The 14,191-nt window shown below is 35.7% G+C and overlaps 1 protein-coding gene across 4 annotated transcripts in view; it reads left to right on the forward strand.

Moving 5' to 3' along the window:
* The first annotated feature begins 261 nt into the window (after positions 1-261).
* Positions 262-14,191, forward strand: part of OMA1 (OMA1 zinc metallopeptidase) — a 73,267-nt gene continuing 59,337 nt past the window's right edge. Inside the window, exons 1-5 of one of the 4 annotated variants that reach the window (XM_060287942.2) lie at positions 262-306; positions 6,652-7,170; positions 9,614-9,842; positions 12,414-12,587; positions 12,687-12,794. In XM_060287942.2, the coding sequence (XP_060143925.1) occupies positions 6,671-7,170; positions 9,614-9,842; positions 12,414-12,587; positions 12,687-12,794 (1,011 nt within the window). In that variant the 5' untranslated portion in view covers positions 262-306; positions 6,652-6,670. Of the gene's footprint in view, positions 345-578; positions 698-2,134; positions 2,258-6,651; positions 7,171-9,613; positions 9,843-12,413; positions 12,588-12,686; positions 12,795-14,191 lie in introns of those variants that run through there. The other 3 variants (XM_030870299.3, XM_030870301.3, XM_030870297.3) reach the window with 3 other exon arrangements.

A 14,191-nucleotide genomic window follows, 5' to 3' on the forward strand; every position in this document is an offset into this window, starting at 1 on the left:
TAGAATCTACAGCGGGCACAGCCTTGCCTGGATCACTCATTAGATGGACCCAAGTCAGGTTCCAAGACCTGAGCAAGTGAAGATGTTTCCAGGCGAGCAACTCTGCCTGCAGCCACGTCCCTCCTCCGGCCACGCGGGGGCGCTAGAGCGCCACAGTTCATAAGGGATCGGGTCTCTCTGGGAGGAAGACTCTGGGCGGGTGTATTGACTACCCGGTGTGGGCGGAGCCAAAGGCGTCCACGTCCGAGGCAAGGGAAGGAAGTGAGGAGGCCGGGCTTCTTTGGCGGGGCGTACGCTTGCGCGCAGGTCGGGTCAGAGCAACCTTCGCTTTCGCCACTGTTAGGGTCTGTCCTGGTTGGGGACGCCTTTGCACGGCTATTAAGAGTGGGCCGGGCCCAGGGGAGGGGGCAGAGTACGGGAGTTGGGGTGGAGGGAGCTTGGAGGGGCGCTCGGGTTAGGAGCGGGGACACTTGGGGGCTCGTTTGGGTTGGGGTGGCGAGGCCTGGGGTGGAGGAGGGACGACGGGGAGCCGGGCTGGAGCGAAGCACGAGGGCGGCGTGTGGAGTCGGGGGAGAGGGCGAGTGGGAAAGGAGGACGTGGCAGTAAAGTCTCGTTTTCCCGCCTGATCCCGTCCTGGTGTTGAACTGCGGGGACCCCAGGGTGTTACCCTGGCATCGCGGGAGTTGCAAATAGGCAGGTGGCTGCATTTTTCCGGGAAGATAAGCTCCCTCTCCTCCCAGCCTTCTCATTAGCGGCACTTTTATAAAAGTTGTGGTTCTTTTTACCGCAGTATCGTATGCGTCACAGTGACACCTTCACCCGTAGAAGACCTCTTCCAGCCGCTTTTGGCATCTTGAGACTCAAACCATCTCTTTTACGTGTCCCTCTTAAAGCAGAGAAAGTAAAAGTTTTCCTACCCAAACCCCGCAGTGAAAAATAGGAAATTACCTGTCTCAACAGTTGTAGGGTATTTGAATAATTTCTTCATGAACTTGTCTACAAATTCACTTTTTGTGCTCCTTAAATAATGTCACTTGCCTGTGTAAAGTGGAACAACAGTTGTGTTGCTCAATGAGAAATTTTAGTCCAGGGAGATGAAAATACTTCATTGGGAATTCAGGGATTGAACAACTATGGTGACTCTGTGACCAATGCCATGTAACCCTCACGAAAAGGATTTGGGTTCATATCCATCATTCTCAGCTGTGGTGAAGGGGTGCAGTCTGGCATTTGGAAGCTTAAGAACCAACTCTGTTGCCTTCTAATTTATTATTATTTTTTTAAGCCTTCCATCATGTGTGTACTTTGCTTGAATGATTATTTTAAAGTACATGTGCTATTTTTGCCAATCTGACAGCTGTTTCCATAGAAACTAGGGAAGAAATAGTCACTTTCAGAAGAGTTGTTAAAACTGTCTTCCAGGCTTCAGCTGTGAGTGCCAGTGAACGCTGTACTTGCTCATTGTGAGATGGTACTTAAAGAATTAAGGATCTGAAATGTTCGTAGAGGCTAACAGTCCAAATTGTTTAGTTTTCTCACATCATTAATTTAGTAATCCTGGAAGTCTGCCAGCTATGTTGACCTGCTACAGTTCTTTGAAGAGGATGTGTCAGCCCTGATTCTTTCTTCTGCTCTGTGTAGTCTAGTGATTGGATCTTTGAAAATGTATAGTTTTCTTCTCCCATTCTTTACCCTTTCTTAAGGATACAGCAGGGATTACAAAATATCAGGCACTATTTCTGTTTCAAGTGACACTTGTAGGTGATATAAATGATAGCGTTTTTGCTTATATATGTACTACATACAGTGTTTGGGGCTTTTGCTAACTTCTGTGTCAGTAGAATACTTTAAATTTCACGTTAGTTGTGAGCTGTGAGCAGGAGTTTGCTTGACATGTGAACAGAGCTAAGCAGTGTAAATAGACCTGCACAGACAGATGAGAGCTTTTCTTTTATGAGAGGTGTAAGTAAATCAGTGGGTCTGGAGCTTCGGAATGGGTGAAGGAGGGGTAGGGAAGGTGCCTGGAGAAACAGTGGGAGGTGGTATTATGAGGGGCTTAGTCTGCAATATGCAGTTTATTGAAGCCCATGGAAATCAATGGTAATTACAAATATAGTTGCCTTTATTGATTTGGGGCTTACAAAAGTAATAACATATCCTGTAAAAGTTTAAACAGCGCGGAAATATATGAGATGGAAATACTGAATCCCTTACAACCATCATCCTGCCACCCCAAATAACCACTGTGAATGGTTTGGTGTGTATTCCTTTAGATTTACTTATATTTGTATATACTAGTGTGTTTTAAGCATTACTGAGTATGTAAAAAATTTGAGTAATTTTCGAATAATTTGATGTATAGATAATACTATTTATGAAAATTGATGTTCTGAAGCATCTTTCCAGATAATATTGTATTAGCCTAGACTGAGTTAGATTTATGTATTTTTCCCTGCAACTTTTATTATGAAGATTTGAAACACTAAAAAAAAACTGAAAAAAAATTTAATGAGCACATACATAACCACCACTTAGATACAAAGGTTGTTAGTATTTTTCTGTATTGCCTTTATGTCCTGTGTGTATGTCTGAATGTATTTTTATTATAAAATTTGAAAGTTTTATTCATCATGAAAAGAGAGTTGAGCAAGCATTTCAGGTATAAGATATCCACCTACATAACCACATCTTTATCACCTAAGAAAATAAGCAGTACTTATCTAAAATAACCTAAAAGCAAATTCATATTCAAATTACCCCAATAGTTCCAGTTGTCTTCTAAAACAAATCTTTTTCTTTCAAATTAGGATCTAATCAGAGTTCACACATTGCATTTGGTTGTCTCTTTTTAGTACCTTTTAAAAAAATAGCTTAATGTATAGTTGATATACAATAAGTTGGACATATTTAAACCGTGCATGTTTTGACTTACGTGTATATCTATGAAACCAACAACACAACCACAATAGTGAACATTTTAGTTGCCCCCCAAACTTTGTAATCCCTCCTCTTGCCCCTCTTTACGTTTCCATCCTCTGATTTCTCTATAAGTATAAATTAGTCTGCTAACTATATATTGTTATATATAGTGAGTTTATATATATATAAACTTCAGTTTATATTATAAAGCTGAAATCGTAGAGCATGATTTTTGGAGAGAGTAGTGTCCTTTCCTGTGTATTTTTTTTCCTGTGTATGAGTCTGGCTTCTCTCACTTGCTAGTGTTTTTGTGTATTGCTCTTGTATTCTGCCACCTTAAACTCATTCTAATAGGTTTTTTTTGTAGATTTCTTTGGATTTCCTGGATAGACACTCATGTTATCTAGGAATAAAGATCATTTTACTTCTTTATTATCTGGATGCCATTTATTTAGTTAGTTATGTATCTATTTATTTAATTCTGTTGCACTGCCTAGCATCTCCAGTATAATGTTGAGTAGAAGTGGTGGGAGCAGACATCTTTGCCTTGCTCCTGATCTGAGGAGGAAAGTATAATCTTTCACCAGTAAACGTACTGTTGCCTATAGGTTCCTGTAGCTGTCCTAGTTACTGAGTTTTTATCAGGGTTGGTTGTTGGATTTTATCCATTGCTTTTTCTGTGTCTTTTGAGATGATCATGTAGTGTTTCTTTCTTCAGTTAGGGTGAATTACATTGATTGATTTTTGAATTTTTATTCAACCTTGCATTCCTGAGACAAACCTCACTTGGTCATGAGGTATTATCTTTTTAATATATTTTTGAATTAGATTTCCTGAATATTATTAAGAATTTTTGTATCTATGTTCATGAGGGATATTATTCTATAGTCTTCTTGTAATTTTTTTTTCTGTCTTTGGTATCAGGGTAGTGCTGGTCTTATGGAAGGAGTTGCAAACTATTCCTTTTTAATTTCTTGGAAGAGTTTATATAGAATTATTATTATTTCTTCTTTAAATGTTTGGTAGAATTCCCCAGTGAAGCCTTTTGGTTCTGGAGCTTTCTTCGTGGGAAGGTTTTTAACTATAAATTCAATTTAAAAATTGGGTATAGGGCTCTTCAGGTTGTTTATTTCTTCTTGAGTGAGCTCTGGTAGTTTGTATTTTTCAATGAATGTATCCATTTAATCCAAGGTGTCAAATTTAAGATTTTCTCTTTCATTGGTTTTAAGAAATTTGATATACCTTGAAGTAGTTTCTTTTGTGTTTCCTGTGTGTGTGGTTTGTTAAACTTCTTGGATTTGTGGGTTTACAGTTTTCATCAAATTTGGAAAATTTTGGTCATTATTTTTTCAAGTTTTATTATTTTTTTTTTCTGTCTACTATCCCTCTCCACTTTTCAGGGTCTCCATTTACACATATATCAGGTCACTTGAGTTATCCCACACCTCAGTGATGCTATATGCATTTCTTAAAGTCTGTTTTCTCTCTGCATTTCATTTTGGATAGTTTTTTATTGTTACGTCAGTTCATAAGTCTTTATTTATACAATGTCTAATTTGGTGTTAGTCTCATCCAGTGTAATTTTTATCTAAGACATTATAGTTTTCAAATATAGAAATTCAGTGTCCATCTTTTGAAAAAATATATTCCATGTCTCTACATAACATGTCCAAACTTTCCTTTAACTTCTTAAACATATGCAATATGTATAACTAGTTTAATATCCTTGAATTCCCAGCTTCATCTCTTTAATTTAGGAGGACCATTGGGCTGCGCTAGGTTTCCCCTCTTTGCATGGTGGCCTAGAAACTCTCTCCAGGCAGAAGGCTGGGGCAGTTGTAGGGCTTGCCTAATTTGTTTCCCATTTCTCAGGGATGACTGTTCTTCATTGCCTGATGTTCAGTATGTTGAAACCATTGTTTTACTTATTGTCTCTGTTTTTTTTTAAATTGAAGTATAGTTGATTTACAATATTGTGTTAGTTTTAGGTGTACAGCAAAGTGATTCAGTTTGTGTGTGTGTATATATTTCAGATTATTTTCCGTTATAGGTTATTTCAAGATGTTGAATATAATTCCTTGCGCTATACAGAAAGTCCTTGTTGCTTATCTGTTTCATGTATGGCTGTTTGTAACTGTTAATCCCATACTCCTAATTTATCCTTCCCCCCTCCCTTTCCCCAACAACCATAAGTTTGTTTCCTACGTCTGTGAATTTGTTTCTGTTTCGTATATAGACTCATTTGTATTATTTTTTTGGATTCTAAATATACATGATATTATATAATATTTGACTTATTTCACTAAGTATAATATTCTCTGGGTCCATCCATCTTGCTGCAAATGGCAGTATTTCATTCTGTTTTATGGCTGAGTAATATTCCATTGTGTTGATGGGCACTTGGGTTGTTTCCATGGCTTGGCTGTTGCAAATAGTGCTGCTATGAACATTGGGGTGCATGTAGCTTTTTGAATTAGGGCTTTCGTCTTTTATGAATATGTACCAAGGAGTGGGATTGCTGGATCATATGGTAGCTCTGTTAGTTTAAGGAAGCTCCATACTGTTTCCCATAGTGGCTGTATCAATTTACATTCCCACCAACAGTGTAGGAGGGTTCCCTTTTCTCCACGCCCTCTCCAGCATTTATTGTTTGTAGACTTTTTGGTGATGGCCCTTCTGACCAGTGTGAGGTGATGCTGGATGTGGTTTTGATTTGCATTTCTGTAATAATTAGCAATGTCAAGCATCTTTTCATGTGCCTGTTGGCCATCTGTGTGCCTTCTTTGGAAAAATGTCTATTTAGGTCTACATATTCTTTCTGTTCTTTTAGTTATTTTCAGTGACAGGATAAGTCCCTTTTACTCTGTATTGACCTGAATCAGAAGTGCCAGTATTATATTTGAAAGGAACAAATTTGTATTTTATTTTTATTTATTTATTTTTGCATATATTTTTTTTTAGGTTTTTTAAAAAATATTTATTTATTTAATTAATTTTTTTGGTTGCGTCAGGTCTTAGTTGCGGCATACAGGGTCTTTGTTGAGGTGTGCAGGATCTTTTGTTGCAGTGTGTGGGCTTCTCTAGTTGTGGCGTGTGGGTTTTCTCTCTCTAGTTGTGGTGCTTGGGCTCCAGGGCACGTGGGCTCTGTAATTGTGGCACAGTGGGCTCTAGTTGAGATACACTAGCTCAGTAGTTGTGGCGTGCGGGCTTAGTTACCCCACGGCATGTGGGATCTTAGTTCCTGGAGCAGGGATCGAACCTGCTTCCCCTGCATAGTAAGGCGGATTCTTTACCACTGGACCACCAGGGAAGTCCCACAAATCTGTATTTTTAAAAATGCATTTTATGTTAGACTTTACTATTCCATTAAATACTCTTTCCCCCCATTACTGCCAATTGCTGAAACTTCATGCTGTTTTTGTTTAATCCATTTCTTATTCCCCAACTAATTTAGCTGTTAAAATAAAAATAGACTCCCCCAAATAAAATTAAAAAATGAAACGAAGAAAAAAATCCAGATTTTGAAAGTACATGTTGTTGAGTTAAAAGTTAGTAAAACCTCTTTGGTTTTTATTGTTAAGAGGAGTTGCTGCAGGGGGCAGTGAGTTGAAACCCAAGGTAATTTAGTCAGAGATATGTTAAAGGAAGAACACCTTTTTCATAAGTGTTATATTCCCAGTTTCGTAATAAGTATTTTGCTTAGATATTTATAGTTTATATTTTGTGTTCCAGATAATCAAGCAAAACAAAGATGAGCTTCATCTGTGGACTGCAGTTTGCTGCTAGAAACTGTGTTTTCTTCCGATTTAATTTACTGACCAGCTGGAGAAAATGTAACACACAAGCTGTAACCTCACTGGACTGTCATCAAGTGAAAATTAACAATATAGTAAATAAGTCTCTGGGCCTGGGAGTAAATCAGGGTGATAGATGGACATTTTTGCCTGAAAACGTTCATTTCTGTAGGACTTTTAATAACAAAAGAACAGGCTTCCTCTTGAGCACCAGAAGTAAGGAAACTTGGATGATTCCCCAAAAATGTACTGCGTGGAATAACTCTTTCTCAAGACAGCTACTGATGAAAGACGTTCTAGTAGTTCCTGCGCTTTCAGTGGTGCATCCTCTAAACTGTTTACCCACAAGAGACATCAGGAGTTTCCATACTTCTCCACGGTTTCAAGCTGCTCCGGTTCCTCTCTTGTTGACGATTCTTAAACCAGTGCAGAAGCTACTGGCTATCATTGTGGGCAGGTAAAATGCCCTTTAAAATATAAACTCTTATATTAAAAAGTATCTGTAAAACTCACTTTTAAAGAAAACTTGATAGATTTCCTTCCCATAATTAGCTCAGAATTCAGTTTCTAAACAGTTGGTTCTACTCAGTTTTTTTATGTATGCCTTAATAATCTTAAAATCATCTATTGCATATTATAGTACAGAAATGTGATCTTTAAAAATTATTCTTGTATATTTTATATAGACACTATTTAAAAGGTCTTATATTTATGATTACAAGAATCAGAAATGTTTGTTACAACTCACGTATAAGAACTGTACTGACAAGCATTCCTTTTTAGTTCATGGAATTTGAGACAATGGAGCATGAAACTGAAGAACTTTGCTTACTTAAGAAAGGGCTCATTCCTAGCCACGTTAACTCTTAATTAGTATTTTTTATTTATTTATTTTTCTATTCTGTTTCCGACAAATCTTTATTTTCTTTGTGATCCTTTATAATACTTAATGTTTTTTTTCAGCTAAGTAATACTTCATATTTAATTTAAAACTCCCCCTCATAATTCTGTTTTCTCTTATTTGCTCCATGAAGATTGAAGAAAGGTAAAGTTAAGTATTGTCTCATTATAAACTTTTCTTATGTTTGATAACTATGAAGTGCCTTCTAGCCTTCTTACTTCCATACTAACCAACCCAGTTTTCTTTTTATCAAAAATCAAGGACCTGTACTCTGTAATTTATTGTGTTCTTTATGACTAGGCTTTGGCACTCAGAAAATATTCAGCTAATTTAGCTCTCGATTTAAGTAACGACTATCAAAGAAAGCCAGAGCTAGACAGTAGTTAAAGAAGTAAAAACAGATTTTATTCAGAACTTCTGCAGTAGGAGAAAACTTCTTCTGCATAGAACCAGAGTCAGCTCTGAATACACCATGGGCTATGTGGGCAGGGCGGGGGTTGGTAGATGGAAAACTACAGAGAGGAAACATCAGGAGCAAGGGGGGATTCCACCCGAACTGACCTACTAGAGTTATTGCTGAAGGCAGGTGAGGGTGATCAGATATCACCTGGGGGATGATGAATGGTAAGGACAGATTGGGTATTGTGATGCGATATGGAGGATGAGGGATTCTGACTTAATTGACCTAGCAGGATTCTTGCTAAAATTGGACAATGCAGAGATGAACACAGTAGTCCAAAAGACAAGGCCTATTTGAAAAAGAGTTCAGGGGAGTCTGAGTAGAGTTCGGGGTAGGAGAGAATCTTTGTCACAACTCAGCCCAAGTTCTTGGGCCAATAACTCTTTTTCATCCTTTTAAATTATTTATTTATTTTTAACCTTTTGTTGATATTACTGTTGTAAATCACCTAAAATTTTATTTTAGGATATGTTTTCATACATTTTAAATGATAATGTCATAAACTTTTAAATTGGAAATAAGTATACTTCATAGTTTGATCTGAATCTTTTTAGGTTGAAACACTTTAAAGGCATTTTAGGTGTGTCACTTAACAAGATTAAGATAACTCAAAGAAGTTATTTTATAAAATAAATTTTGTCAAGAGAATGATGTATATATTTTAAATTCTTGTTGTAATTTCACAGATGAACTCATAGGGAAAAAGTTCTGTTCCAGCGCTGAAAACATTACTGGTTGTCAAAATGTCCATGAACCCTAATAAGCAGCAGAGAGTCTATTGTTGCCTGGTAGAATTGGACCTCCCCAGATGTTATCTATAAAATCTCTCATTTCCGTATTTACAGTGCTTATGCTCTTTTTATTACCTCTCCTTTGTCATGTTCTTGAGGGGTTAGTAGAGTTTCTGCTACTGAGCAATATTAGTTTCTAAAATCAGTGCTGAGATAGTTTCCCTTGTACCTTACTGAAGTACTGGCACATTGTGTCAGATGTCTGATGAGCATTGGGGGCAGTGGTGGTTAAAGGTATAGATTTGTTGTACCATAACGCCTTCAGATGTTTATCTGGGCAATTCATCCCTATTATATTGCCTTCCTTGCCTCATTTTCCTCTTATTAACTCTACAACCTTGTATAAATTGTTTAACTTCTCTTAAGTCTCAATTTTCTCTTCTGTAACAGGATTATTATGAAGATTAAATGAGGTGATATACGTATAGCATTAGAAGAGTACCTTGAATGTGCTGAACAGTCAATAAATGTTAATGGTAGTTATAGTAAAACAGCTTCTCATTTAGCGTTTACCTTTAAAATAACTGAAGAAAATTCAAATGAGCATTAGAATTTTTAACTATAGCTCCATATAATTGATTACATTTTCATCATTTAGCTAAGAATTTTTAAAAATTGAAAAAAACCATCTATACAGAAAAATATAAAAATTCGAGTATTTGATGACAGAATTTTAGCATAAGCATTAAGTTTTGGTGATATGTACTGATTCTATTATCAGAACTTTGAATTTTTCTTTTTGCTCCAGGGGCATAAGGAAATGGTGGCAGGCACTTCCTCCTAACAAGAAGGAACTATTTAAAGAAAGTGTAAGGAAGAATAAATGGAAGTTATTCCTTGGTTTGAGTAGTTTTGGATTGCTTTTTGTAGTATTTTATTTTACACACCTGGAAGTGAGTCCAGTCACAGGAAGGAGCAAGCTTCTATTACTGGGGAAAGAACATTTCAGACTTTTATCAGAACTGGAATATGAAGCAGTAAGTAGAAAGAATTGTTTTTAACTACATTGCTTGATGTAATACTCAAAGGAGGAAAGTTTCTTAAATATGAAAGATGCACTAGTTTTTAATTTAATCTCCGATAGCAAATTAGCATTTTTTCCAAAAGGCCTCAGACCTTTCATGCTTAGTATTCCTACTGCCTACATTGCCTTTCCTTGTATCACCCAGCTAACTCCTGTTCATCACATGTCACCTTAAATGTCACTTTCTTAGGAAAGCCTTCCTTGATTATCCTAACTGGGTTAGGCAGGGTGGCTACGTTAGGCTCTAGGGGGTATCCTTCATACAGACTGGGTTATGAATTAGTCATTTGTAGCTATGCTCTGTGCTTGGCTATATTGGGGCTAGGTCTCCTACTTTTCTCTTTGCATACTGTCTTTTTCTTTTAAAACACTTATCGTGAGGGTAACACCATAATTATTTGCATAATTATTTATCTATTGATCTGTCTCCCTTTCTAGACTAGCTCCAGGGGGTCAGAGACCCTGTCTATTCTGTTTATCATTTCATCTTAAGTACTGGCACAGTGTACAAGGTAGTGCTTAGTATATATTTTTTGAATAAATAGATCTGTAATTTGAATTTTTGTACCTTGAAAATAAAGTAGAATAAGATATTCTCTCCCCCCCCGCACATCAATTTTGGCTATTTATTATATTTTTTGAATGCAAAATAAAGTTGGAATTCAGAAGTCTTAACCTCCTTGGAAAGTATAGTCACTCAAGTAGTTAAACGTTTTATACCACTAGTGAGTTCCTTGAGGACGGATCATCTTTCTATCTCTCGTGCTTGGCACATAAACAGTATAGACAAACCTCATCTTATTGTTCTTTGCTTTATTACACTTTGCAGATGTTGCATTTTTAAAAATTGGAGGTTTGTGGCAACGCTGTGTCAAGCAAGTCTATCGGCGCCATTTTTCCAACAGCATTTGCTTACTTCGTATCTCTAGGTCACTTTTCGGTAATTCTTGCAATATTTCAAGCCTTTTCATTATTATTATATTTGTTAGGCAAAAAAGATTATGACTTGCTCAAGGCTTAGATGATGGTTAGCATTTTTTAGCTATAAGGTGTTCTTTAAGGTATGTACATTGTTTCTTTTAGACATAATGCTGTTGCACACAGTATGCACTGGGAAACCAAAAATTCATGTGACTCACTTTACTAAGATATTCACTTTGTGGTGAATATCTCATTAAAGATATCGAGAACTGGAATTGAACCCACAGTGTCTCTGAGGTGCGCCTGTATATGCTCAATTAATATTTGTGGAATTTATAACCTCACTTGACAGCTTTGTCATGGTTAGATTTTTATTTCAGTTGAGCTTCTGAGTTTGTTAATGGAAAGTTACCATAAAAAAGGAAATAACAATGGTTTTTCACTAAAAAGATTGTTCTTAATAAAGATAAGACCAATCTCTTCTATACAGTTTATACAGAGATTTGAGATGTTTCTTAGAATAGTCTAGTTAGAAGCAAGTTTGAGGAAAGTGTTCTGTTAAGATTGAGAAAGGCCTAGTGTTAAATTAGTGTTATCTTCTACCATTTATATCACTAAGAAGCTTTAAAAAATTATATACATGTACATATATTTTTTTTCTTATTTTTTAGCCTACAAATGTAATACCTGTTGGTTATGAAAATTCAAACACATGCTCTTATGGGATTATTATAAAGTACTGTAATTACATATAATTTTGTTTGTTGTATCTACTTCAGTGTTTTTCTTTGTTTCAGACAGTTTACACTGGTGACTTGTGCTTTTAAAAAATGCTATATAAAGACTTTCAAATTCACATTCTATAAAATCATGTTTTTAATGCATCTCAAGGAGGAAGGTTACGAACTTCTTGATTCATATATGAAAGAAATTATACATTTTATGGAAATTTAATATTTTAAGAACATCCTCACTTTTCGAAGTACACTTGAAAGAGTCTCATGAATATAGCTTCAGAAAAAGTGTCTTCATATGGTGGTTAGTCTTAATTAGCATAATATAGAGAAAATGATATGCCCATTAGTTCTAAAAGTTTAGTAATTTCAATCTATCTGGCTAAAGCGCTTTAAAATTAATGAAGTGTCCTTTTTTGGCAGAAGTTTAACTTTCTTAATAAGTATAGGGTGTTTTTCTATTCAGTATGTTATGAAAGTAATTTTCTTTTGTATTTTACTTTCTTATATGAAATCTTTCTGTTCTCTAGGCAATGTTTTGTTTTCTAAAATATTTAGGAAGTTAGAAATAATATTTAAGCATTTTATTTGTTTATAGGCTAATAGAAAAGATGAGTGAATTTTTATTTCAACCAATTTATATGAAAAATCTTAGTTATTAGAATTTATTCTCTTTGTGAGAAACCAGATTGCCTTTGCATAAATAATTCAAATTTGAAATTTTTTGAGTATTTAATATGTGCATATTTTTACATATTTAGAAATTAAAGTGTTCAACAGTAAGTGCCATATAGCACTCCTTAAAGCAACATAAAAATTTTGTAGAGCTAACACTCTCTTAGAGACTACTTTTCTTTTTAATCTTTCAGTGGATGGAAGAATTTAAAAATGATATGCTAACTGAGAAAGACACCCGATACATGGCTGTTAAAGAAGTGGTTCATCATTTAATTGAATGCAATAAAGATATTCCAGGGATCTCTGAGATCAATTGGATAATTCACGTGGTTGATTCCCCAGATATAAATGCCTTTGTGCTTCCAGTACGTAAATGTTACCCAGCCTAATTTTTAATTGTTAAATTTAACGTCCTTGTTTTTTATGTTGTTCTAATTCCTTACATTATTTTCATTATGGTGCAGAACGGACAAGTGTTTATCTTCACTGGGCTTTTAAATAGTGTGACTGATATTCATCAGCTGTCCTTCCTTCTGGGCCATGAAATAGCACATGCAGTACTTGAACATGCCGTAAGTACCTAAAATGAATGTTCAGTTGTTGAAACACTCCTTTGAAATTAGCAAGTTAAATCTTTTAGAGAACTGAATCTTTTCAGTTATTTTTTATGATGGAATTTTAGTTTTTAATAATTGACTTATTCTGTTACCTGAGAAAGTATGATTGGCTAATTTTGAGAATTTTTATCATCTTTAGTGTTTTATACTGAATAATTAGTGTTTCTGTTAAATACTATTTTTATCATCTGTCTTTTTTGCTAAGAAGTGATTATTCTCAACCTGTAATTATTTCAAATTAGATTTTAAACTTTCCATAATTATTAACATACTTAGAATCTAGTCAGCAAATCAACTGTAGGAAAGTGATATTACTATTCAAGTGGTAAATGTTTTCTTACTTCTTTATTCATTCTCAGAGGATAGCTTAGAGCATCTTTGAAAATGTCTAGAATGATATGCCATGTATAATTAATGCAGAGTAATAATAATGATACCTTGCCATTTTACAGTTTACTGAGTTTTTTAATACCTTCTCATTCATAATTTTAATACTATCCTCATGAGGTAGGTATTTAATATCCCTATATTACAGGGGTCCTCAAACCCCGGGCCGTCTACTGGTCCTGGGCTGCACAGCAGGAGGTGAGCGGCAGGCGGGTGAGCGAAGCTTCATCTGCCGCTCCCCATCGCTCGCATTACCCCCTGAACCATCCCCCCACCCTGTCTGTGGAAAAATTGTTTTTCATGAAACCGGTCCCTGGTGCCAAAAAGGTTGGGGACTGCTGCTATATTATACACGAGGTCTCTAATGTTTAAAAACATGACTAACGTGACAAACTGGCGGAATTGGAACTTTAATCAAGGTTTTCTGTTTGCAAGTCTGGCACTGCTTCCTCTTCCCACAGTTACCCGGCTGTTGGCAGCACTTTCCTCATACATCATAGAATTCAGGTAGATTTATATCCCCTTGTGAATATACATCTGTTTGACTTGGTGTGAATCTAGAAAAATAATATATTTGTTTACTCATATTTTTATTTTTATTCATTAAAAATTGTGCATGACTCATTTGTTTACATGATTAGAGAGAGGTGTATTTTTTAATTGAAAACACAAAGGTAAATAGTGGAAGGATTGTGAATATATCAGAAATGCAAGTGGAAATGATAATGTTATTAATTCCTCTAAATGTCATCTCAAATTCTGTCTTTTCCTTAGAGTATCAATAAGATGAGGTGGACCAAAGTTGTGCTATGCTAGAGCGCAAATAGTAATTATCTCCTTTATTTCTTCTGAGTTACAGGAAAATAGAAAAAAATTTCTTCCTCAAACGCATACATACAAGAATAAATCTAAGCAGTTGAAATACGTTATATCTTTCTAGAAATGGCTTTATAACTGCAAAATCA

This window comes from Globicephala melas, chromosome 1 (genome assembly GCF_963455315.2).
Source record: "Globicephala melas chromosome 1, mGloMel1.2, whole genome shotgun sequence".
Taxonomy (NCBI): Eukaryota; Metazoa; Chordata; class Mammalia; order Artiodactyla; family Delphinidae; genus Globicephala; species Globicephala melas.